This window comes from Chinchilla lanigera, unplaced genomic scaffold (assembly GCF_000276665.1).
Source record: "Chinchilla lanigera isolate Chin_1 unplaced genomic scaffold, ChiLan1.0 scaffold00172, whole genome shotgun sequence".
NCBI lineage: Eukaryota > Metazoa > Chordata > Mammalia > Rodentia > Chinchillidae > Chinchilla > Chinchilla lanigera.
In genome coordinates this window covers 80,252-102,506 of record NW_004955573.1, presented here as the reverse complement: position 1 = coordinate 102,506, position 22,255 = coordinate 80,252, and the positions used below count along the sequence as shown (strand labels likewise).

Below are 22,255 nucleotides of genomic sequence, written 5' to 3'. Positions count from 1 at the left end.
CCTTGAGCTCACTTTGTAGCCCAGGCTGGTCTCGAACTCACAATGATCCTCCTGCCTCAGCCTCCTGAGTGCTGGGATTACAGGTGTGCACCACCACGCCCGGCCTGCATGGTTCTCTAATGTTGGAAAAGTCAGAACCTGGGTCTTAGCTCGGGGGTGTGTGTGTGTCTGTGTGTGTGTGTTGGGGACTGAACGGAGGGCCTCATGCATGCTAAGCAAGCACAGGCGGTACCACTGAACTACACTCCAGGCTTATAATACACTTCTTTTATGTAAGTAGTTTGGTGCAGACACCCATTTACCAGTGCTGGGAAAAGGCTGCATCATGGTCCAGGGAAGCAGCATTTCCCATCAAGCCTCACACTGAGTTCTTTGCAAAGAGACTTAGTGTCATCCCTAGGAGTGGTTGTTCATTTAATCTGGGGCTGGCCAATTCACCTTGCTCAGGATGGCAACCCACCTACAACTAATGCCAGCAAAGTACTGAGGTTAAGGCAGATGTGCCCACTTTGCATGAAGACACATCTCCGTCCTAGAAGGGGAGGAACAAACGGTTTTGCAGGTAACGCACACTGAGACACCAAGAAAGACTGGTGGGAGCAGAAAATGGTGGGAGCAGATGCTTTAAAATGGTTGCTTCTCGCCTCTATTCCCCAAACACTCGCCCTCCCCAAGCCCACGTCCTGCGCGGGGAGGGGGCAAAACCACTTCCGAGAGGTCAGGCGGCATCCCAGCAAAGGATCTGTAGAAGACAACTGATGAACGCAAACTGGCTCAAACCCGCAAAACGTCTGGAAGTGCTGGAACTTTGACCCGAGCACGAGCACTCGTTCTGTCGGCGTCCCAAAGGCGCCACTACCTTCCAGGGGCTCGGCTTGGTCCAGTCGGGCTTCCGTAGTTCCTCTCGCTAGAAGTTCTCGTCCTGAAAAGCGCGCGAGAGTTGTGTCCCCGCTCCTTCCCATCATCCCCTTGTTAGTCCCGCCCTGCCGTCTTTGCTTTATTTCCAGCTCGCGACTGGCGAGTGCGGAGCTTGTTGTGTGTTAAGCTCCCTGCTCGGATAGTGGTACCGACGCGCGTGACGGGCGCGCGCGGCCCTTTGCTCTCGGTTGTCCCATTCTTCTGCCCTCTCTCTGGTCTCCCGGCTGAGAACCCCGTGTCTCCCTCTCGCGCGTCCGGGTCGCCCGGAAAGCAAGCCGGCCCGCGCGCGCGAGCAACGGCCGCGGCCGCTCCCAGGTGGGGGAGGGGTGGGCCGGGGGAGGCGGGCGGGGCTGAGGGCCGGGATCCTGCCCCGGGGCGCAGGCCGGGTGGGGGACCTTTGGGACCTCCGAGTGAAAGTGTCGGGGCTTCTGTCTGAGATGGCGCGGGCCGCGGAGGGCCGGCCTTGGCGGGAGGGAGGCGGGCGCGCTGCCTCTGCGGGAGCGTCTCTCACCTTGTCCGTGCCCAACGCCCTGCCCAACCCTGCCCGGGTCCCAGGCCCCCTCGGACCGCGCTATGGGTGACAGCGATGACGAGTACGATCGAAGGCGCAGGGACAAGTTCAGAAGAGAGCGTAGCGATTATGACCGTTCTCGAGAAAGAGATGAAAGACGGCGAGGAGATGATTGGAATGACCGGTAATTTTGTCTTCTTGTTTGATTCCGTTCCATTTTACACTTGTTTTTTTTTTTTTTTTCCTCGTTATGGTTTTATTAGGGTGAACCGTAGTGAAGTTCCTTCTTGGACCGTTTTTTTGTGGTTCTGCCTGCTTGCCTTTGGCTAGAGAACTGGATAGGGCTTAATTTTTGACAAGTCCTCAAGAGCACAGCGATAGAGCTCAGATTTTGTGTATGAAAAAAACACTACTTACCACAAGCACCAAAAGTATGTGCCTGTGTTCGTAAATTGTACTTTAAAAAAGGTTGAAAAGTCCATAATGCACAATTTTTTTTTTGTACCGGGAATTGAACTCAGGACCTTGAACTTGCGATGCAGGTGCTTATGCCGCTGAGCTATATCCCCGGCCCCGATAATACACAATTGACCAGACTGGAGAGGTTGTAATACTGGTTTCCTAAAAGGTAGAAACATACATGTAGATATATAGATATATGGCCCTCTCTGTCTGCCTGTCTGTGTACATATATTTATATATATATGTATGTATAAATATATACACACACAGATTTTTTTAAATGTTAAATTTATTGGGTTTTTTTTTTCAGACAGCGTCTTAATATGTAGCCCAGGCTGGTCTTGAAACCACCACAATTCTCCTGCCTCAGCTTCCCAAGAGCTAGGATTACAGGCGTGCTCCACCATGCCTGGTTTCAATCAGTTCTTATTAGTGTTCTGAGATGTCTTTTTTTTTTTTTTTTCTTTTTGTTTTTTTGATTTTTGATAAAGTCTTTCCAGGTAGCCTAGGTTGGCCTCAAACTTGTGATCCTCCTGCCTCAGCCTTCTGAGTGCTGGGATCACAAGTGTGCTGGGATTACAGGGGCATAAAAAATACTCAGATATTTTTGCCTATGGTGCACACCTATAATCTCAACTGCTTGCGAAGCTTGAGGCTGAAGGATCTTGAATTCCAGATCAGCCTGGGCAACACAGATCTCAACAACTGGAAAAAATACACACAGAGACAAACTTTCAATGAGTGAATGGCAGTGTCTCAATTTGGAAACATTTTCCTAGTAGTTTGAAGCAACTTTGTGTGATAAGAATCTATTTGTTCCTTATTGTTGGGAAAAAGTCAGTTTAGTAAATTGATCAGTCAGGCAGTCAGTATATACCCTAGTGGTGGAGGCTTTGTAGAACTTTATTTTGTTTTGTTTTGGTCTTTTTTTGGGCAGGTTTCACTATGGAGTTCATGCTGGCCTAGAACTCCATTGTAACCCAGGCTGGCCTCAAAATCGCAGCTGGGATTACAGTCAAGTGCTGGAATTAGAGGCATGCACCACCACGCCTGGCCTAGAACTTTGTTTTCTTTTTTTGTCTTTTTGAGGCAGGCTTACCCTGTGCAGTTCAGACTGTCCTTGAACTCACTTTGTAGCCTTGGTTGGTGCCGAACTAGCAGGGATCCTCCTGCCTCAGCCTTGTAAGTGCTGGGATTATAGGTGAGTGCTGGGATTATAGGTGAGTGCTGGGATTACAGGCCTGCGCCACCATGCCCAGCCTAAAATTTTGTTTCCTTAGCTATTTTCTAAGAAGAAACTCAAGGTATTTTTATGAATTCTAGGTAAGGATAAGATAGGGTTACTTCCTTTCGGAACTTCTGGTTTGGGGTTTGGCATGGAGTACACAATGGCCTTGGGTGCATACACATATGTATATGTGTAAGAGATGATGGTAAAGATGATCAGTGCTGAGAAAGTGGATATTGAAGAAGGGAGTAGTGCCTGCTGGAGGGGGGTGTTAGGGAGATTTGCAGAAAAGTGACACTAAGCTAGGCTTGGGAAGATGAGTGGGAATTTCCTGGACTTGATGATGTGAACAGCTTGAGGTCATGGACAGGACACTGTGCTGACAGGAGGGTATCTTTGAGTTTGGTCAGTGTAGTGGTTCTTATCTTGTCTGCAGACCCTAGGGAGTCTGAGGTTAAAGGTGATTCTGTGGTAGGCTATGATGTAGATGTTTTCAGTGATAGTACAGTAGCACTGGTGGGTAGAATTGCTGATGCCTTAGCACAAAATCAGGAAAATGGTACCAGGGTTAAAAAAAAAAAGTTTCACTTAACTGTCTTTGATAGGGCAATAAACATTTTTTCATTTTACTAAATGAGAATCTTGACTACATTTTTTTCAATATGGCAGAGTGAGAATACGCATAATTGTTGGGCATGGTGGCACATGCCTGTAATCCCAGCACTCGGGAGGCTGAGGCAGGAGGATCTTTGGGAGTTTGAGGCCAGCCTGGGCTACAAAGTGAGTTCAAGGCCAACCTGAACTGCATATCGAGACCCTGTCTCAGAAAGACAAAAAAAAAAAAAAAAGTACACATAATGAATCCTACTGAATATAGGACAGTAGTTATTTGGGCAAGAGTTGTGTGATAGAATTGCAAGAAGTAAACTTTTTTCCAGGTGATGCTGTTTTTACTTGAATGAATGACTGACAGTAGAGGTTCATACCGTATTAGAGTATTTGGCAGACATCTTCAAAATGAACTAAGAGAACTTGTTAGAGGATAGTTGTCAGTGTGTTGCCAGTGATGAAGTAGAATGTTATGGGTTGTGTTTTGATGTGCCCCCAAAGCCTCATATGGTCATAGGTGTAGCTTTTTCAGTGGTGGCTGAATCTAGTGTGTGATTGATTCATTAATGCTAGGATTAAGGGTAGGTGATTATTAAATCTGTCCACTGATTGGTTTTTTATCACCCCAATCCCAGTGGCCTAGATATAGTATAAGGGACAGGAAGAGGCTTGTTTTGTCCCTAGCTTGTTTTGCTACCTTCTGCCCACTATAAACAGTTTCTCCTCTGTGATGCCTGTCTCCTGTTCCACCCTGCCTTGGAGCCAGCTGATTATGGACTGAAACCTGTACAAACTACCAGTTAAATAAACCTTTCCTTCCTTAACTTGTGGGTGTTAGTTATTCTGTCTCAGCAATGAAAAAAGAAAGACAGAACTTTCCAGTGAAAACTGAAATTTTGGAAAACTTGAGTCTACTGATGTGAGCTTGATAACTTCCTAGTACAATTGTACCTCAGTTCATGAACTTAATTTGTTCTATAGTTTTGGAAAAGATGGCCACATTTGTGTTTGTTGTGTGGGAAATGAAAGATGGCTGCTGTTGTATTTGTCACCTGATGTAGAGTTTGCAAACAAAAACAAAATTCTGCCAAACATTTCGTTTGCCAGCCAAATTGTTTGCCAAAAAAGCATTTGTGAACCAAGGTACCACTGTACTTAAAGACTTTTCTGAGGACAAAAGTAGTACACTAATGAAGATGATATTTTGGTATGGTGCAATGGCACATATCAAGAGCTGTTCAATGAACAAAGTAGAACAATATTTTTAGTGTAGTGTTAATCCAGATGGTCACCCATGTGGTTTTATATTGAGCATTCCAACTAGCCTTTAAGAATCTACCTGTTAGCTGGGCATGGTGGCACATGGCTATAATCCCAGCACTCGGAGGCTGAGGTAAGAGGGTCATTGCAAGTTCGAGACAAACCTGGGCTACAAAGTAATCTCAAGGCCAGCCTAAACTACATAGCTAGACCCTATCTCAAAAAGACAAAGAGAAAAAAAAAGAATCTTACCTTTTACCCTGGTGTGGTGGCGCATTCCTATAATCCTAGCACCTAGGTGGCTGACGTAGGAGGATCCCTGCAAGTTTGAGGCTAAAACATAGTGAGTTCAAGGTGAGCCTGAACTACACAGCAAGACCCTGACTAAAAACAAACAGACAACACAAAAGAAGTTGCCTCATGCTAGTTCTCAGTACTTGGGAAGCTGAGGCAAGAGGATTGCTAGAGTTTAGGAGTTTGAGGAGGACAGCCTAGGCCAGATAGTGAGACCCTGACTCTTAAAAAAAAAAAAAGGGAAACTACTTCTTGAGGTCAGGCAGTATCTAAAAACAAAAGAATATCCCAAATTATCTGAAGAGTCTTGTATTAAAGCATTTCCTTTTTTTCCCAAGACAGGTCTCTCTGTGTAGCCCAGGCTGGCCTCGAACTCCCACGTACTATGATTACAGGAGTGTGCTACCATGCCTGGCTTCTAAAGTTTTTCCTTTCGTAGCTACATGTCAGTGTGAGGGTAGATTTTCTTTTTTTTTTCTTGAGACAGGGTCTCACTATGTAGTCCAGACTGGCCTTAAACTCGTAGTAATTCTCCTGCCTCAGCCTCCCAAGTTCTTTGATTACAGGCCTGTACCATCATGCCCTGCTTAGATTTTCTTCATGTTTTTCCACCAAACAGCATATGACAAGAAACTCAATGTAGAAACTGTCTTCTATTAAGTTCTTGAAGAGATGTGTAAAAATGCAAAAACAAGGCCTGGGTATAGCCCAGTGGCACAAGTGCCTGCCTGGCAAGCACAAGATCCTGAGTTGGATTCCCAGTACCAAAAAAAAAAAAAAAAAGCAAAAACAGCGCATTCTTTTCAGTAATTTCTTCTGGGGGGAAATAGTAATTTTTCATAAAATGTGATTTATGTTAATGTATGATTTTAAGATGAATATTTAACTTTTCTTCCTTAATTTTGAATACAGTAAGTATTGATAGACATAATCCATAAGAGCACAAGTCTTCAGTGTTCTTTTTTTTCTTTTTCTTTTTCTTTTGGTACCGGGAATCAAACTCAGGATGTTGCACTTGCCAGGCAGGCACTTATGGCTACGGAACTATATCCCCGGCCCTTTGGTGTTCTCATAATTTCTTTCTTTCTTTTTTTTTTTTTTTGGTCTTTTTGAGACAGAGTCTCACTATGCAGTTAAGGCTGGCCTTGGGCTCACTTTGTAGCTGAGGCTGGCTTCAAACTCGCCACAATCCTCCTGCCTCAGCCTCCCGAGTGCTGGGATTATAGGCGTGTGCCACCATGCCCGGCTCATAATTTCTTATAGTAAGGGTATAGATCAGTGTCTAGCATGTGAGGCCCTGTGTTCCATCCTCAGCACCGCACGCACAAATATTTATCCCCCATTATTATTATTATTATTTTTTTTTGAGACAGGGTCTCGCTATGCAGTTCAGGTTGGCCATGTGCTCACTTTGTAACCCAGGCTGGTCTCAAACTTGAAACGATCCTCTTACCTCAGCCTCCGGAGTGCTGAGATTATAGGTGTGCACCACCACGCCCGGCTATCCCGCATTATTGTAAAAGGGGTCTCAAGAGGGGAGGTTCTTGTTTTTGTTAAGAGCAGCCTGAGAATGGCCAGATCCTGGTGAAAAGGCTGGGGTGACAGCCAGAACAGCCAGAGACCTTAACAGGTGGTTTACTGGCAGTTAAGCAAGAGCACATGACTTGGTCAGATTTGTGTTCAACTTTGACGGTAGAGAAAGCAGAGGCGGGTGAACAACTAATGCTGGAAGTGACAGGGACTTGGGCCAAGTCTAGAGATGGCAGAGGCAGCACAGCTTTGACAGCTGTAGGTGGAAGATTAGCAAGACAGTGCCATTGGTGGAGAGGACAGTACTTGATATCTGAACAGAACTTGAGCCCTCAGTGGTGGGAACAATAAGTCATTTCTGATGTGATGGATGAATTTGAGGTAGCTGACTTCTGGTGGAGGATTTCTCCCTCTGTCACTCTGTTCCTCCATCTTTCCTTCCTCCCTCCCTTCTTTCCTTCCTTCCCAATTCTGGGGCTGGAACCCAGGCCCTCGTACATGCCAGGCAAGTGCCCCACCACTGAGCCACAAATCCAGCCCATTAGCAGAGGATTCTTCAGGTGGGTCTGCATTGGAAAGAAGCTGGGCTGGTAGAAGTCAGGGTGTTTGTGGGTGGGGCTGAAGTGATGGCAGTAGATGAGGGTCTCTACGAGTATAGTTCTACGGCTAGGGATATAGCTCAGCTGTTACAGCCTGGCAAGTGCAAGGTCCTGAGTTTGATTCCTGCCCCTCCTCCCAAAAAAGAGTATAGTTCTAAAAAAAAAAAAGTATAGTTCTGCAGTTCTGGCTTCTAGTGTGGTATGTCAGTGGTATGTCAGTCTCATAGGAGATGCCTGCCCAGGAGTGTGGCCTTGGCCTAGCCAATTGTGCCTTTCGTGTCTGACACTGGTTCCTGCCTCCAGGGAGTGGGACCGCGGCCGAGAGCGGCGCAGTCGGGGTGAATATCGTGACTATGACCGGAATCGACGGGAGCGCTTCTCTCCTCCCCGCCATGAGCTCAGCCCCCCACAGAAGCGCATGCGACGAGACTGGTGAGATGGCGTCGTTTCTCTCTGTGTAGCCTCAGCTGTCTGCCCTCATCCCTGCTGAAAGCTTGTTTTCTGTTCTCAGACCACCCTACCCCATTGTTTCTTTGTCCCTTCAAACCCTTGGGTAAGAGAACCACATTCGTGTGTGTGCCTTCTTCTTGCTCTCATTCGTGCTCTGGTGAGATGGTTCTGGTTTCTTCTCTGACATTTGTGTCCCCTGCCCTCAGGGATGAGCACAGCTCTGACCCATACCACAGTGGCTATGAGATGCCCTATGCTGGGGGGGGTGGGGGCCCAACTTATGGCCCCCCTCAGCCCTGGGGCCACCCAGACGTCCACATCATGCAGCACCATGTACTGCCTATCCAGGCCAGGTAAAGACCTAGTGATCTGGGATTCTTGGGAGAAGGGAGTTGGCAGGCTTGGGGCATGGCTTGAGGTTGATGAGGACCCCAGCTAGAGCTGGGGAGTGGATTGGGTACTCAGGAATGCTTTGTGCTTGGGGGTGGCATCCATGGTGGGCACAGGAAGGGGGCAGCTGTCCACTTAGCCCCCTACTCCCCCTTACACACCAAGACTTCTTGACTGGCCCCCCAGGCTGGGCAGCATCGCGGAGATTGACTTGGGTGTGCCGCCGCCAGTGATGAAGACCTTCAAGGAGTTCCTCCTGTCGCTGGACGACTCTGTGGATGAGACGGAGGCTGTCAAGCGGTATAATGACTACAAGCTAGATTTTCGAAGGCAGCAGATGCAGGATTTTTTCCTGGCTCATAAAGACGAGGAGTGGTAAGTGCCCCAACTTCCTTTTCCCTGGCATGTTTCCCTGGCCCTGCCAGTGGAGCTGCAGCCCTGTCCTCTTCCCATTTTCCCCCCGATCCGGAATTCCTGGGGTGGGGGAGGGGAAGCATAACAGCATTGGCTGGTGGGGTCTCCTCCTTCAGTGACTGCCACAACCCACCCCCATCTCCCTTTTCCACTGTCCTCACTGGGACACCTCCAGGCAACTGGCCAGAGCCACCTGGCCCCTTGGGGCAGCAGACAGACTGCTTCCCACTTGCTGGTATTGAGGCATTGCCATCCCTGATCACCAGGACCCTGTGTGACTGTGGCATCCTCCTAAAAGCGACGAGTGAATCCAGACAAGAAAAGCAAAGAACTCAGGGTCATTTGACAGAAAAAGAGTTTTAATTTTTTTTTCTTTTGTGGATGTTTTAATTTTAATCAACCATCTTTTCCCCCCTTCCTGCTCCTCCTCCTCATCCTCTTTCTGCTCCTCCTCCTTGAAAAGAGCCAGAACTGGGAACTACACCCGCTCATCGACGGAGCTCGGAGCAAACCCACCTCCACCCCCACCATACCCAGCCCATACATGAGCCCCTGGGCTGAGCCACCTGCCCCGGCCAGGCAGACAGGCAGGGCACTGCTGTGCACAATGCAGCAGTCTAGCTGAATGTGATTGCTCAGGCAGTTAGTCAGTCAGGGCCCCCACCGCGGAGTCCCGCGGGGGTGGGGCATCTGGGCCGGGCGCCCCAGCCAGGAGCCAGCCGGTGCCCACCAGCCAGCATGGGCCCTGGGCGCCACTAGTTAAATCTTGAGCTCTGTTTGACCAAGCAGCCAAGGTAAAGATCCTGGAGGTGATGCCTGCGGCTTTCCTTTCCTCTCTGCTCAACTCGTGGTTCTGTTTTGTCTTCACTGTCCTCTCTTCCTAACTGCTGTGTCTTGCTCCTAACCTCATTTACCTTTGTTCTTTCTCTGTCCCTGTCCCCCATTCTCCGCCTAACACTCTCTTCTTCTCTCTTTTTAAGTTTGTCTGGTCTTCAGTTTTTCCCTTTTTGATTTCTGGGCCTTTCTCACACTTTCTTCTTTTCTTCCTTTCTCTTTTTTTCCTCATATTCCTAATTCTGTCTTCCTCCCCCAAGGTCCTATCGAAATGTTTTATTGTTTTATGCTTCACCCTAACCCTCCAGCCCTCTCTCTATCCCTGAGGCTTTATGGGCACTTCAGTTCTCCCTTTGGTCTCTTCCTGTCCCTTCACCACCTTGCTGATCTTCCCAAGGGGGGAGAAAGGTGTCCTGCCTTTTTGGCTTTTTCTGTCCAGTGCACTTCAGGTTTTCTTCTGTCTTCCACCTAGGGGTGGAGGGAATTGGCGGGAGCCGGAATGACTGTAACCTGGGGTTGGCGTTGAGAGGGAGGTTCTTTGGGGCCAACTGTTTCCTTAGCTTTCTTCTCTGGAGCTTGGGAAATTACACTTTTTTAAGTTAGTGTTTCCCAGAGACTCAGTCATAAATCTGCCTCTCCAATCCTGGCCTCCCCCTGTAGGCACTGATCTTCCCAAATCCAGAGCTCTTAGTTCCTGGCTCTCCCCTGTATCATTTCAGAGCACAACCCGTGGTTCTTTTTGGGGTGTTGGGTGGTTCTAGTGCACCCCTCTTCCCTAATCTCTCTGCTTTTATGACCTTTTGTGGGTATGAGAGGATGGGGGCTATGGCCTGTCTTTCCTGGGCCCCTCCCTGCATCCTGGCCCTGACCTTTGCTGACTATTTTGTCTCTCCCTCCCCTACTTTCTTCCCAGGTTTCGGTCTAAGTACCACCCAGATGAGGTGGGGAAGCGTCGGCAGGAAGCCCGAGGGGCCCTGCAAAACCGACTGAGAGTGTTCTTGTCCCTCATGGAGAGTGGCTGGTTTGATAACCTTCTCCTGGACATAGACCGAGCAGATGCCATTGTCAAGATGCTGGATGCAGGTACGTGGACTTGGGCAGGTGGAGGTGCTCAGGTGACCATGATCTTTGTTGGGAAATGGAAGCGGGTTGACAGAAGCCAGGCCCTTGATGGTGACCTCTGCTGTCTTTGTGAGTAGCTGTGATTAAGATGGAAGGAGGCACAGAAAATGATCTACGCATCCTGGAGCAGGAGGAGGAGGAGGAACAGGCAGGAAAGCCTGGGGAGCCCAATAAGAAAGAGGAAGGCCGGGCCGGAGCAGGCCTGGGTGACGGAGAACGCAAGACTGGTGATAAGGATGACAAGAAAGAAGATGGCAAGCAGGTTGGACTTCTGGGGTTCAGAGGAGCTGGAGCTAGAGGGCTGCATGTGAGGCGGGCTGGGGGAGCTGAAACTGCTCAGGTGTGGAGCAGGGCTCTGGTTGGTAAAGCTGGGGGAGATTAGACATCCCCAGTGATGGTCTCTACCTGTAGGCAGAAAATGACAGCTCTAACGATGACAAAACCAAGAAATCTGAGGGTGATGGGGACAAAGAAGAGAAGAAAGAAGACTCTGAAAAGGAAGCTAAAAAGGTAAGGTGTTGCTCACATGGGGCCAGCAGTCAGGCAGAGGCCAGGGTTCCCTGACTCAGCCTCCCCACTGTGCCTCCCACAGAGTAGCAAGAAGCGAAACAGGAAGCACAGTGGCGATGACAGCTTTGACGAAGGCAGTGTATCTGAGTCTGAGTCTGAGTCTGAGAGTGGCCAAGCTGAGGAGGACAAAGAAGAGACCGGTAGGCGGCTCAGGGGTGGGGCGATGGGGGGAGGTTGGTGATGTTTGTGGGGAGATGACCTCCTATTGGAGGTCAGTAATAGCTATTCTGTCTGCTCCACCAAAATTAATAATAAAATCTCTCCAACTTCTACCACTTCTTGCCTAGAAGAAGCCCTTAAGGAAAAGGAGAAGCCCAAGGAAGAGGAAAGGGAGAAGCCTAAGGATGCTGCAGGGCTGGAATGTAAGCCCCGGCCCCTGCATAAGACTTGCTCCCTCTTCATGCGCAACATCGCACCCAACATCTCCCGGGCTGAGATCATCTCTGTGAGTGGGGAAGTTGGTGTTGGGCAGGCACAGATCCTTTGAGGCAGCAGGTGGAGAGAAGGCAATCTGGTTCTGAATGTTAGATAGGAAGCCCCCTTCCCATGGGCTTCTGCTTGCAAGGGCTGCTTGCACCCTGTCTGTGAAGTGCTGGGGTGGTTTCTCCTTGCCCAAGTGTAAGGGTTAAAATGAGGTGCCCCAGTGGGTTGGAGGAAGAAATGATTCCTTGAATTACTGAGTGGGGTTTCTGTTTTCCCTGCTTCTTGCAGCTTTGTAAAAGATACCCAGGTTTTATGCGTGTGGCACTGTCGGAGCCACAGCCTGAGAGGAGGTAAGGAACTGGACACTTCAGAGTACAGGGGAATTGGTTAATGGCCCACACCATCTCCATCCAGAAACAGTGATATTTTTTCTCATGTAGGTTTTTCCGTCGTGGCTGGGTAACCTTTGACCGCAGTGTTAACATTAAAGAGATCTGTTGGAACCTGCAGAATATCCGAGTGAGTACCAGGAGTGGGATTGTTTAAAAGAAGAGAAAACATGGCTCTCTTGTGTCCGCCCTGTGACTTCTGACTCCCTTCTCCCTTTGTTTTGCCCATTTTTATCCATTTACTCTGCTCATGTTAACTGCCTGGCCCTGTCTGGCAGGACTTCTTTGGTCCCTGTCCTCAGGGAGGTCAGAGTCCTGACAGTCACTGGTGTTCTCAGTCTGTCAGCTGCTGTTTCTGGGCAGTGGTTGCAGTTGTTGGCCAGTTTCTTTTTTTTTTTTCCTTTGGTCTTTTTGAGACAGGGTCTCACTATGTAGTTCAGGCTGGCCTTGAACTCACTGTGTATCCCTGGTTGGTCTCAAACTTGCTTTGATCCTCCTGCCTCAGCTTCCTGAGTGCTGGAATAACAGGCATGCGCAAGTATACCCAGCTTGGTCAGTTTTCTGATTTCATCTTCCTTGCAGCTCCGTGAGTGTGAGCTGAGCCCAGGTGTGAACAGAGATCTGACCCGCCGTGTGCGAAACATCAATGGCATTACCCAGCACAAGCAGATAGTGCGCAATGACATCAAGCTGGCGGCCAAGCTGATCCACACGCTAGATGACAGGACCCAGCTCTGGGCCTCCGAGCCGGGGACACCTCCTCTGCCAACAGTCAGTGACTCCCCAGGGGATCATTTCCAAAGCAGCTGACATCACCTCCTTTACTCCATATACACCTATCCTTACTTGCTCTTTGGCAGTTAGTGTCCCCTTGTGCCCACTCATACCCTCACTTGTTTGTCCCTCTCTGGGTACACTACCCCCTCTTCCACCAGAATCTATGGGCTTGGGTGGGGCAAGTACAAGTGACAGCAGAGGTGACAGTTCCATCAAGTGAGCCTCACTCTGTTCCCCTGCCCTCCTGTGTGGTGGTTCACAGGTTCATCCCTGTCCTCAGGGGACTTTTTTGTCTCTTTGCCCCTCCCCCCCTCCAGCAGAGTCTGCCCTCGCAGAACCCAATCCTGAAGAACATCACTGACTACCTGATTGAGGAAGTGAGTGCTGAAGAGGAGGAGCTGCTGGGGAGCAGTGGGGGAGCTCCCCCTGAGGAGCCTCCGAAGGAAGGGAACCCAGCGGAGATCAGTGTGGAGCGGGATGAGAAGCTGATCAAGGTGCCAGCTGTAGCTTTGTAGGGGGCATGGGTGCATGGCTTTGGGGGTGAAAGGATGTCTTACCTTTTCTTTTTCTTTTGAGACAGGGTCTCACCATGTAGTTCAGGCTGGCCTTGAACTCACTATGTAGCCCAAGCTGGCCTTGAACCTGAGGCGATCCTCCTGTCTCAGCCTCCTGAGTGCTGGGATTACAGGCATGTGCCACATACCTGGCCTTAGTTATTTTTTTGTAGCTAAGGCAATACTTGATGCCCACAGTTGTAAGGAGAAAATGTTTATTTTGATTCACAGTTTGTAGAGGTTTCAGTTCAAAGTCAGCTGACTCCAAGGCAGGGCAGCATGTTAGAGGAGGAAGAGTGAGTTTATGGCATGGTTACAGGAAGGAGAGAGACACACACTGAGGCAGAGAGATCAAATGAGAGAAGAAGATAATACCTTTCCCAGTCTCACTCCCAGTGACCCACCTCCCACCAGGCTTCACCCCCTAAATTGCATTTAGCTATAAACTCAGCAGTGGGCTAATCCCCAAGAATCACATGGACATGATCTAATCGCCTCCCTAAAGGAGGATGAGCATCAGGTTTGGAGGGACAGATACAAAGTGCCAGAGTGGGGACCCAGTGGCTTCTGTCTCCTTAGGTTTTGGACAAGCTCCTCCTCTACCTGCGCATTGTGCATTCCCTGGATTACTACAACACCTGCGAGTACCCCAATGAAGATGAGATGCCAAATCGCTGCGGCATCATCCATGTTCGGGGGCCCATGCCTCCCAACCGCATCAGTCATGGAGAAGGTGCCCCCCAAGTCCCGTTCCCGAGTCTCTTTCCGTTTATTTGCACTCTTCCTAGCTGCTGCTCCCCTCTGTTGGCAGTACTTTGCCACCCTTTCCTCGTCCCCTCTCCTGTCCCTTGCTATCCTTCTTTAGCCTTCCTTTCTCTGCTTCCCACCACAGTGTTGGAGTGGCAGAAGACCTTCGAGGAGAAGCTGACCCCCCTGCTGAGTGTGCGGGAATCCCTGTCTGAGGAAGAGGCCCAGAAGATGGGCCGCAAGGATCCTGAGCAGGAAGTGGAAAAATTTGTCACCTCCAACACCCAGGAACTGGGCAAGGATAAGTGGCTGTGTCCTCTCAGTGGCAAGAAATTCAAGGTCTGGGATGTTAGAGAATTGGCCTGTTAGAATGGTGGGAGGCAGGGTTGGGGCCTGCAGTCTCCTAAAGGCCTGGGGGTTGGGGGAGATGCTCAGCGGCTTGGCTGGAGGGAGGCTGTCCACTTTCCAGGCTGGCTCGGGCTGGGAGAGCCCACATCAACTTGCTGCTCTGTCCTGATCTTTCCCTCTCCGCACAGGGTCCCGAGTTTGTGCGCAAACATATCTTCAACAAACACGCAGAGAAGATTGAGGAGGTAAAGAAGGAAGTGGCATTCTTCAACAACTTCCTCACAGACGCCAAACGTCCAGCTCTGCCGGAGATCAAGCCAGCCCAACCCCCTGGCCCTGCCCAGAGTAAGATACGATCCATGAGGGTCTGGTGCATTTCTTCTTTGTGCAGGATTCCTCTCTTTAATCTGTCATTCCCTAAGAAAAGTTTCTACCATATACTGAGGCCATACTCTTTAGAAGTCATTTGTGTGTCCGTCCCCCCCCCCCCCCCGTCCCGCAGTAATTCATGTCCCTGTCTGTGTTGTACTCCCCCCAGGTCTGACCCCAGGACTCCCCTACCCACACCAAACTCCCCAGGGCCTGATGCCCTATGGCCAGCCCCGGCCCCCCATTTTGGGCTATGGAGGTAAGTGTGGGAGAGGGCTGAAAGGGCTTGGTGATTGTGTGGTGCTAGAGGGAAACAGGCTGAACACTGATCTTTTTCACAGCTGGTGCTGTGCGCCCTGCAGTTCCCACAGGAGGCCCTCCATACCCACATGCCCCGTATGGTGCTGGCAGAGGGAACTATGATGCTTTTCGAGGCCAAGGTGGCTATCCTGGGAAACCACGCAGCAGGTGAGAATGGGTAAGATGTCCAAGCCCCTTGCCTCCTGCACACACAGGGCCCCTCAGGTCTCACCACCTTTTGTATTACAGGATGGTTCGAGGAGACCCAAGGGCCATTGTAGAGTATCGCGACCTGGATGCCCCAGATGATGTGGATTTCTTTTGAGCAGTCCACTTTCCCCCACCCTGTACTTCTGCCTGCCTTGTCTCATCACCTGAGAATGTTTTTGTACATTCAGCTTACTACCAATAAAAGCCCTGAAGTAGTGACTCTTCAGTTGGGTGTGTTGCATAGGTTCTCACATCCTCCCAAACGTCCGCTGGGGCCATGGTTGGCTGGGCCTGGTCACTTTATTATTGATGCTGAAGTTCCCCTCTGCTCTGCTGGGACACTTGAGAAGTAAAGGACGCACAGGTGGGGTCAGTTTCAGTCTTCGGTGTGCTGCTGCTTTTCAGAGTTACAGCTGGTCAAGCACAGGTTGTAGAAGGAGCAGGGATCAAAGGCGCTGCTCACCTCTCGCCAGCCCACCCACCCGGCGGCCTGTAGTTCTTTAGGGTTCTTGGGAGCGCTCGAGCAGTGAGGGTCCAGTATCAGGACGTAGGCTTCGGTGCCTGGCCCTACGCAGACGCCCAGCAGGGCCTTGGCCTGGGCATCGGCATCCCCTCCCACCATCACAGGCCCGCCGCCCCCCGCGAAGTGGGAGTAAAGCCTCTGCAGCTCGCCGCGAAGCCCGGCTCCACGGGGCACGTGGCACAGGCGGCCCTGGGGCCCTCCGAAGTGCGCGAGGCAGAGGCTGGCCTCCACGCAGCCGATCCAGCTCCGGGAGCCCCGGAACCCGCGGGGCTTGTCGCCCATGTCCTCCAGGGCCGCCTGCACAGCGTCCAGTCCAGGCACGCCCGTGGCCTGGCCCCCTGGCCACGAGCACAGCGTCTGCAGCGTGCGGTAGCCGCAGCCCCAGCCGCGGTCGTCCAGCCCGTCGCAGCAGTAGTGATAGTAGAGGTAGTGGCCCGAGAGGACGGCCAGGCGGGCAGGGCCGCGGCGCGGCGGGGCCAGGCCCAGGTGGACGTCCTGCAGCAGCTCCAGGGCGGCTGGCGGTGCGTGGCGAACCCCAGCGCTTCCTCTTGAAGCCCTGTCTTGGGCCAGCTGCGGGCAAGAAGGGTTCGCGGAGTCGTGGCACTTACCCCGGGGTCAGAAACGCGCAGCAGAGAACTAGCGCCGCCAGGATACAGCATCCACCAGGCTCCCACAATGCACTGCCGCGCCCGCCCGTTGGCTTCACTGCGCAGGCGCAGGCCCCACCCCCGCGGGGCGGGGCTCGGTTTGGCGGCCTTCGAGCGCGCAGGCGCCGAGGCCCTTTGGAGCGGGCTAACCCTACTGCTGTCAGCCCCTGGACCTGCGCGCCTGTGTCCCGCGATCCCGGCACTCTGCCCCCGTTCCCAGTGGCGCACATTCCGGTGGCTGTAACAGTTTATTGGCAGCCCAGAAGGGGCGAAGGCACCGCGGGGGAGGGAGCTCGGCCCGAGACATGCAGAGGACGAGGAGCCCCGGGGGGAAGTCGGGGGTCGGGCGGGCAGGGTCTGGGACTGGTCTGTTCTATCCCTGCCCTTCAATAAATAGTATATACAGCTGGGGGCGGGGCCTGAGGACGTGGGGTCCCGCCGGGGTCACAGGTCTGAGCAGCGATCCTGCTTGCTGTAATGGTCGAACTGGTTCTTCCAGTGCACCATGTAGGAGCTCCAGCGGTGGAACTCGGCCTTCCACTGGCGCTCCGCCTCGTCCAGCGTGTCTGCGGCGGGCGTCCGGCGGGGGCGGGAGGAGGCGGCACGCAGGACAAGGAGGGGCGGGAACGCAGGGGCGACACACGGGGGCGGGGGCGGGGGCCACGTGAGATGGTGGAACGAGGATCAGGAGAGTGTAGGCAAGACGGCAGACAGGGAGGATGAAGGCCAGGGCGGGCGGGGCGGAGAAGGGTGGCAGGAAGCAGACGGGAGGCAGCGACCGCAAGATGGAGCGGGACGGATGGAACCAGAAGGGCATGGGTTGGCAGGGAGAAAAAGAAGAGACAGAGATGGTTGACAGTTGTAGCCTACTGTGGGTGCTATCCAGCCCCAGGTCTCCCTTTCTCCCCAACACCAGGCTCAGGCTCCAAAGGATAATTTTATAAAAATAAAAAATTTAAATTGGCTTTTCAATTCCATTTAAACAAAGGCGAGTAGGTCTCTGAGGCCTGTCCAGTTTGTGTGCACGGAGGGGGCGCTGGGTCCCTGAGAGGGGTCCTTCCCCACAGTCTGGCCATGTTTTAGAGGAGGTGACCCCTGAGGCCAAGGGGAAGAGGCCGTGGTCACAGCCGCAGGAAGAGGAGGAGGAGGAGAAAGGGGAGCAAGGGTAGGCCAGGCCTGGGCCTCAGGGCAGCCTCCCCATGGGCGGGGCCTGGGCAGGTGCTGGGAGCCTCGGAGGCTGGGGGGAGAAGAGAGGGGTTACACCCGGCCGGCTCCTCCTCCCCTCCTTCTGCACCCGCCCCCCCCCTTTTGGTATGAGGACTCGAACTCACGACCTGGCGCTTGCCAGGCAGGCGCTGCATCCCCGGCCCTGCACGCCCTTTTCTCTCTCCGCCCCCCGCCCGCCGGCTCCCACATACCGGTGGCACTGAGCAGTTTGGGCAGGAAGCGGTTCCAGAAGGCGCATGCCTGGGCGCGCAGTCCCCTGCGCACCTCCAGCGGCCGCAGGTTGAGGCTCACGTACTGCTGCGCTCCTGTAGTGTATGGGGGCCACTGAGGGGCCTTGGCGTTTTGCGGGTCATTGGGGTCCCTGCGAAGGGAGAGGGACGGCTCAGCTCCATGAAAAGGCTTGCAGGGCTCAGAGTGATGGGGAGTGAAGATGAGGACAGGGCAGAAGGGTCCCCTTCCTGACCCCGGGGCCTCTTCGGCCCCATGGAGACCCCCAATCGTGCCGTCTGACTCCAATTCTTTCTCTTCTCCTGCGTCCCTTCTCACCTAGGAGTTTCCCCTTTTCTCCTGTGTACCCTCTTTCCTTTCTCTCAGTTTTTCTATTCCCGTCTTTATCTGTTTTCCTTCCATTAAAAAAACAAAACAAAAAACAAACAAACACGCTACTTTTGATTGAGCCAGTGAAGTGTATAACCCAGGCACAGCTGTGTCTCCACAAGCAGCACTTCTACTTTGGGCAACCCCAGTCTGATGCCAGATTTACCGCCCCCTTTTTTCAGACATAAAATGGGAAGGGAGACAGAGCCACAAGGAATATAAATCACTGCCCGTCCAGCTGGAGTTCTGCAGCCCTCTCCTAACTACTGGATCTCCTTTATCTTCATCTCTCTTCCTCTGTCCCTGTCCTTGCCTCTTACACGGGGCTCCCACCCTGCCTTGCACCTTCTCTGTCTCTCCTTTGTTTCTCTTGCCCTCTTTGTCTCCTTTACCCTCCTGCCTCCCTTCCTGTGCGCCCCCCACCCCCATCCCTGCTGACCCTGTTCGGGCAAAGTTGGCCCAGTATCGCATCATCCGCTGGGCAAAGATTTTCTCCTCGACGGTGTAGTTCAGCGAGGGGTCCAGGGGGAGTCCGAAGATGAACTCAATCTCGTAGCCGTGGGGCACCCCCATCCAGAGGGGCCAGGTGAGTGTGGAGGCACGGTGTTCAAAGACGTAGGCATAGACTCGGGCCCCCTGGGCGGCCAGTCGCCCAGCCAGCTGGGCCACAGGGCACACGACATTGTGGTCGCCCACCACAGCACTCATGGCGTCCCTTAAGCGTGCCGGGTCCTCAGGATGCAGCCAGTCCGTGTAATGTAGGACCACAGCTTCGGCTGCCAGGTCGCTCACCTGGGGAACCCCGATGCGTACCCCAGCCAGGAACTGGGCCCGGCTGATGAGAGATTCGTTGTCTTTGCTGAAGCCTGGGGCCCCGTAAACCAGAAAATAGGACCCCTCATCCTTCACCACACCCACCAGCACCTGGGGACGGGAGGGACAGGATGGACAGGGTACAGACAGACAAGCAGACAAAGAGACAGATAGACAGAGAGCCAGAGATGAACAGTTACAGATCCAGAACCACGGAGGAGGAGAGCAGGAGACTGGGGAAGGGACGGAGAGAAGGAAAATATACCCACAGCTCTTTTCCTCTCTGCCCCGATGACCACTCTCTGGGATTTGCACTCTGGGGAGGAGGGTGGCCATAGGCCCCAGAAGCTTGGACCTCTGAGAGTGGATCTGCAGGAGCCCCAGGCCGGGACTGTCTTTTTTTTTCCTTTCCCTGGGGAGGGGAGGGATGGCCAGACCCCTGGGAACCAGCTCCACCCCTGCCAGCCACTAGTCACCTGCAGGCCATGGAAATCTCCAGCATTGATGAGGGCCTCAGGCGTGTCACTAAGGAAGTCTCCGTCCACCACGGGCACGAAGGAAAACCGGAAGACGCTTTCCTGGGGCAGCACATGCCACTCGTGGTCCACCAGGTCCTGAGCTGGCCGTGTCCGCAGGCAGGCTACCAATTCTGTGTCATTGCCACCGGCGCCACCTGGGGGACAGCCTACAAGGCGGGCCAGCAGCGTGGCCCTGCGGCGGGCCTCTCCCATGCCCACCGTGGCCCAGGGCCCGTTGGGTGTACCGCTCTGCAGCACGACCCTGTGGAAGAGGCTCCGGCTGGGCGGGGACAGTATGTGCATGCCCACCGAGGCAGCGCCTGCGCTCTCCCCAAATAGAGTCACTGATGTCGGGTCCCCTCCAAAGGCTGCCACGTTCTCTTGCACCCACTGCAGTGCCAGCCTCTGATCCAGCAGACCAACATTGCCTGGTGCCTCTCGACTCCCTGGCAGAGCCAAGAAGCCAAAGGTTCCCACCCGGTAGTTCATAGACACCAGCACTGTCTCCTCCGCCTGTGCCAGGAAGCGGCCATCGTATACGTCCAGGGAGGAGGCCCCGCTGTAGAAGCCACCCCCATAGATCCAGACGAGGACAGGGAGGGGGGATGCAGGCCGGGGGTATGGTGTCCACACGTTGAGGTAGAGACAGTCCTCACTCAGCTCACGGTTTGGGTTCCACATCTCAGTGCCCTCAAAACCAGGGTACAGGGTGTCCACATATTGGTAGCAGACACTAGGGAAGGTCGTAGCATCCAGCACCCCTGGCCAGGGCTGCTTGGGCTCAGGTGGCAGAAAGCGTCGGGGGCCCACAGGTGGCTCTGCGAAGGGGATGCCCAGAAAAGCGGAGACAAGGCCCCCAGGGGCCTTTAGGCGGATGCCACGCAGCCGGCCCCCTTGAACGGTCACCAGCAGCTCTGGGTCCTCCCTGCCCTCAGCCCCCACCCCTCCTCCCAGGAGGGAGAGGAGGAGAAGGAGTGGGGAGGCTAGGGAGGGCTTGTGCAGGGGACACCACGGGGGCCTCATGGCTGCCACGGCAGGCGGCGTCTGCTGGGAAAAAGAAAGGCAAAGGGTGAAGGCTGGAGGCAGCAAGGGGGGAGCAGATTAGGTAACAATCTTGCCCAAGGGCTATCACCGGGCTGCAGAGGAGGTGGGGCAGGTTGGCAAGGAAAGAAACAGGGAGGGAAGGAGACAGGCAGAGACAAGGACACCAGCAGGCAGGCAGGCAAGAGGGGACAGAGATCAGGCAGGCGCACACACCCAGACAGATGCAGGGCACGGAGATAAGACACGCCAAGGCATACCCGCCCCGCCCGCAGGGCCCACAGCCCTCACCTGGTCCCCTCGCTCTAGGGCTTAGGCTGGGCCCCGTGCATGCAGTGCGGGTACCGAAGGCCGCAGTCCACGCAGCTGCCACGGGACAGGGGCGGGGCCCTCGCTGCTAGGTGGCACCACTGGGAGAGCTCGCTGCGGCTTCAAGGCACAGCCGTCCCTCCTGGGTGGGCCAGGGCCAGGGCCCTGGGGGAGTGGGTTGGGCATTCAAGTGTGCGAGCTCTCGGTCATGGGGTACCCCAAATCCTGCCTCCTCCACATCCTGCCACACCCTGCAGCGCCTCATTTGCTGTCTGGCTCTGAGCTTTGGTACCCGCCGGTTCCCATCAGCTGCTCCGTCCCCTTCACCCCTCCCGGCTATGCCTAGCCCTAGTCCACTGGCTGCCAGCCCTGGTCCTCCAGACTAGAGCAACCGTGCGACAGACGTTGCAGTGCATGTCGCCGCCAGCTGGGGGCAGTAGAGACCGAGGAGAAAACGGCTCTCCCCGCCCCGACTGGAGCCGGGAACTTGGGGTGGTGGTCTGGGGGCTCACGGGCATCACAGAGGGATCTGAAGGGCGAGCCAGGACGCCAGTGTTCCAGGAGCTCTGGAGATCCCCGGCTGTAGGGGCGAGGACGCTATTTTGGGGCAGCAGCTGCTGTGGTTCCGGCATCTCCAGCCAAGGGATCAAAATTCCCCGGGTCGGAACTCCCCCCTCTCCCTGCGATCACCCCTCACCCAGTCTCCGTCGCTAAGAGCTGGGGGTGGTGGTAGTGTTGGAGATTAACTAGGAAACCCAAGTGGGGCTAATTATAACTCGGGGCTTCCGCTAAGCCTCTCCCCCCCACCAAAAAAAAAACAAAACAAAAAAAATAGAGATGGAGTCTCCCTGGGAGGGAGTTCCTGGGCTTTGGAAGGGCCTGGGATGGGCGCTGCAGAGGGGCGCTGGGGTCGCGGCCCTCGGTTTGAGGGGCTGGGATGCCGCCAGGCGCCAAGAACCTGCGCAGTTTGCGTTTCGCTCCAAACAGGGGGCGTCTTCCAGTGGCCCAGACTGGGGGGCGAGCGGGGAAGGGGCGCCCTGAGGTCCCTGCAGGAACGCGGGCGGAGCGGCGGCAGCTGGCCCTGCAGGGCATGGGTAAGTACGCGGCGGCCGGGGAGAGTTACGGAGTGCGCGGCGGCGGGGGGCGCGCTCGGCGCCCCCTTTTGGGGGCCTAGATCGCTCCGGAAGCACGCGGTCTCCGTGGCGCCGAGTGGCCGCCGGCCCAGGAGGGTCCCGGGCGGGGCGGAGGACTCACCTGAGGCGGCCGAGCCGG

General features: G+C 53.8%; 3 protein-coding genes across 9 annotated transcripts in view; 1 reads left to right on the top strand and 2 right to left on the bottom strand.

Annotated features, from left to right (window-relative positions):
* The first annotated feature begins 968 nt into the window (after window positions 1-968).
* Srrt (serrate, RNA effector molecule) lies at window positions 969-15,532 on the top strand. 3 transcript variants are annotated; one of them, XM_005413681.2, is made up of 20 exons: window positions 969-1,233; window positions 1,474-1,613; window positions 7,715-7,843; window positions 8,068-8,214; window positions 8,438-8,626; window positions 10,413-10,582; window positions 10,699-10,883; window positions 11,033-11,131; window positions 11,214-11,331; window positions 11,482-11,636; window positions 11,903-11,964; window positions 12,055-12,133; window positions 12,586-12,774; window positions 13,101-13,274; window positions 13,914-14,067; window positions 14,227-14,420; window positions 14,618-14,774; window positions 14,968-15,057; window positions 15,140-15,266; window positions 15,348-15,532. In XM_005413681.2, the coding sequence occupies exons 2-20, from the start codon at window positions 1,492-1,494 to the stop codon at window positions 15,421-15,423; spliced, it is 2,616 nt and encodes an 871-aa protein (XP_005413738.1). In that variant the 5' UTR covers window positions 969-1,233; window positions 1,474-1,491; the 3' UTR covers window positions 15,424-15,532. The 3 variants fall into 3 exon arrangements, with proteins under 3 accessions (XP_005413738.1, XP_005413737.1, XP_013364906.1); XM_005413680.2 differs by having other exon boundaries at window positions 11,479-11,636; window positions 13,098-13,274; XM_013509452.1 differs by having other exon boundaries at window positions 970-1,233; window positions 14,956-15,057.
* Window positions 15,533-15,589: 57 nt separating this feature from the next.
* Window positions 15,590-16,708, bottom strand: Ufsp1 (UFM1-specific peptidase 1 (non-functional)). Its single transcript, XM_005413773.2, has 2 exons — window positions 16,538-16,708; window positions 15,590-16,434 (listed from the first exon to the last, which is right to left on the bottom strand). Exons 1-2 carry the CDS (start codon window positions 16,706-16,708, stop codon window positions 15,685-15,687), a joined length of 921 nt encoding a protein of 306 aa, XP_005413830.2. The 3' UTR covers window positions 15,590-15,684.
* The window catches only part of Ache (acetylcholinesterase (Yt blood group)), a 6,194-nt gene continuing 646 nt past the window's right edge, over window positions 16,708-22,255 (bottom strand). The window contains exons 2-6 of one of the 5 annotated variants that reach the window (XM_005413675.2): window positions 20,966-21,148; window positions 19,592-20,680; window positions 18,742-19,226; window positions 17,897-18,066; window positions 16,708-17,044 (exon numbers count right to left, since the gene is read on the bottom strand). In XM_005413675.2, coding sequence (XP_005413732.1) covers window positions 16,923-17,044; window positions 17,897-18,066; window positions 18,742-19,226; window positions 19,592-20,656 — 1,842 coding nt within the window. In that variant the 5' untranslated portion in view covers window positions 20,657-20,680; window positions 20,966-21,148 and the 3' untranslated portion in view covers window positions 16,708-16,922. Of the gene's footprint in view, window positions 17,045-17,071; window positions 17,716-17,896; window positions 18,067-18,741; window positions 20,681-20,965; window positions 22,210-22,255 lie in introns of those variants that run through there. The other 4 variants (XM_005413673.2, XM_005413676.2, XM_013509453.1 and 1 more) reach the window with 4 other exon arrangements.

Coding starts and splice junctions, on each gene's coding strand:
- Srrt (XM_013509452.1), top strand. CDS start 1,492: ATGGGTGACAGCGATGACGAGTACGATCGAAGGCGCAGGGACAAGTTC. Junction 10,884..11,032: donor AGAAAGAAGATGGCAAGCAG/GTTGGACTTCTG, acceptor CTCTACCTGTAG/GCAGAAAATGACAGCTCTAA. Junction 11,132..11,213: donor CTGAAAAGGAAGCTAAAAAG/GTAAGGTGTTGC, acceptor TGCCTCCCACAG/AGTAGCAAGAAGCGAAACAG.
- Ufsp1 (XM_005413773.2), bottom strand. CDS start 16,708: ATGTGCGCCACTGGGAACGGGGGCAGAGTGCCGGGATCGCGGGACACA. Junction 16,435..16,537: donor GTGGGGCCTGCGCCTGCGCA/GTGAAGCCAACG, acceptor CCCCGGGGTAAG/TGCCACGACTCCGCGAACCC.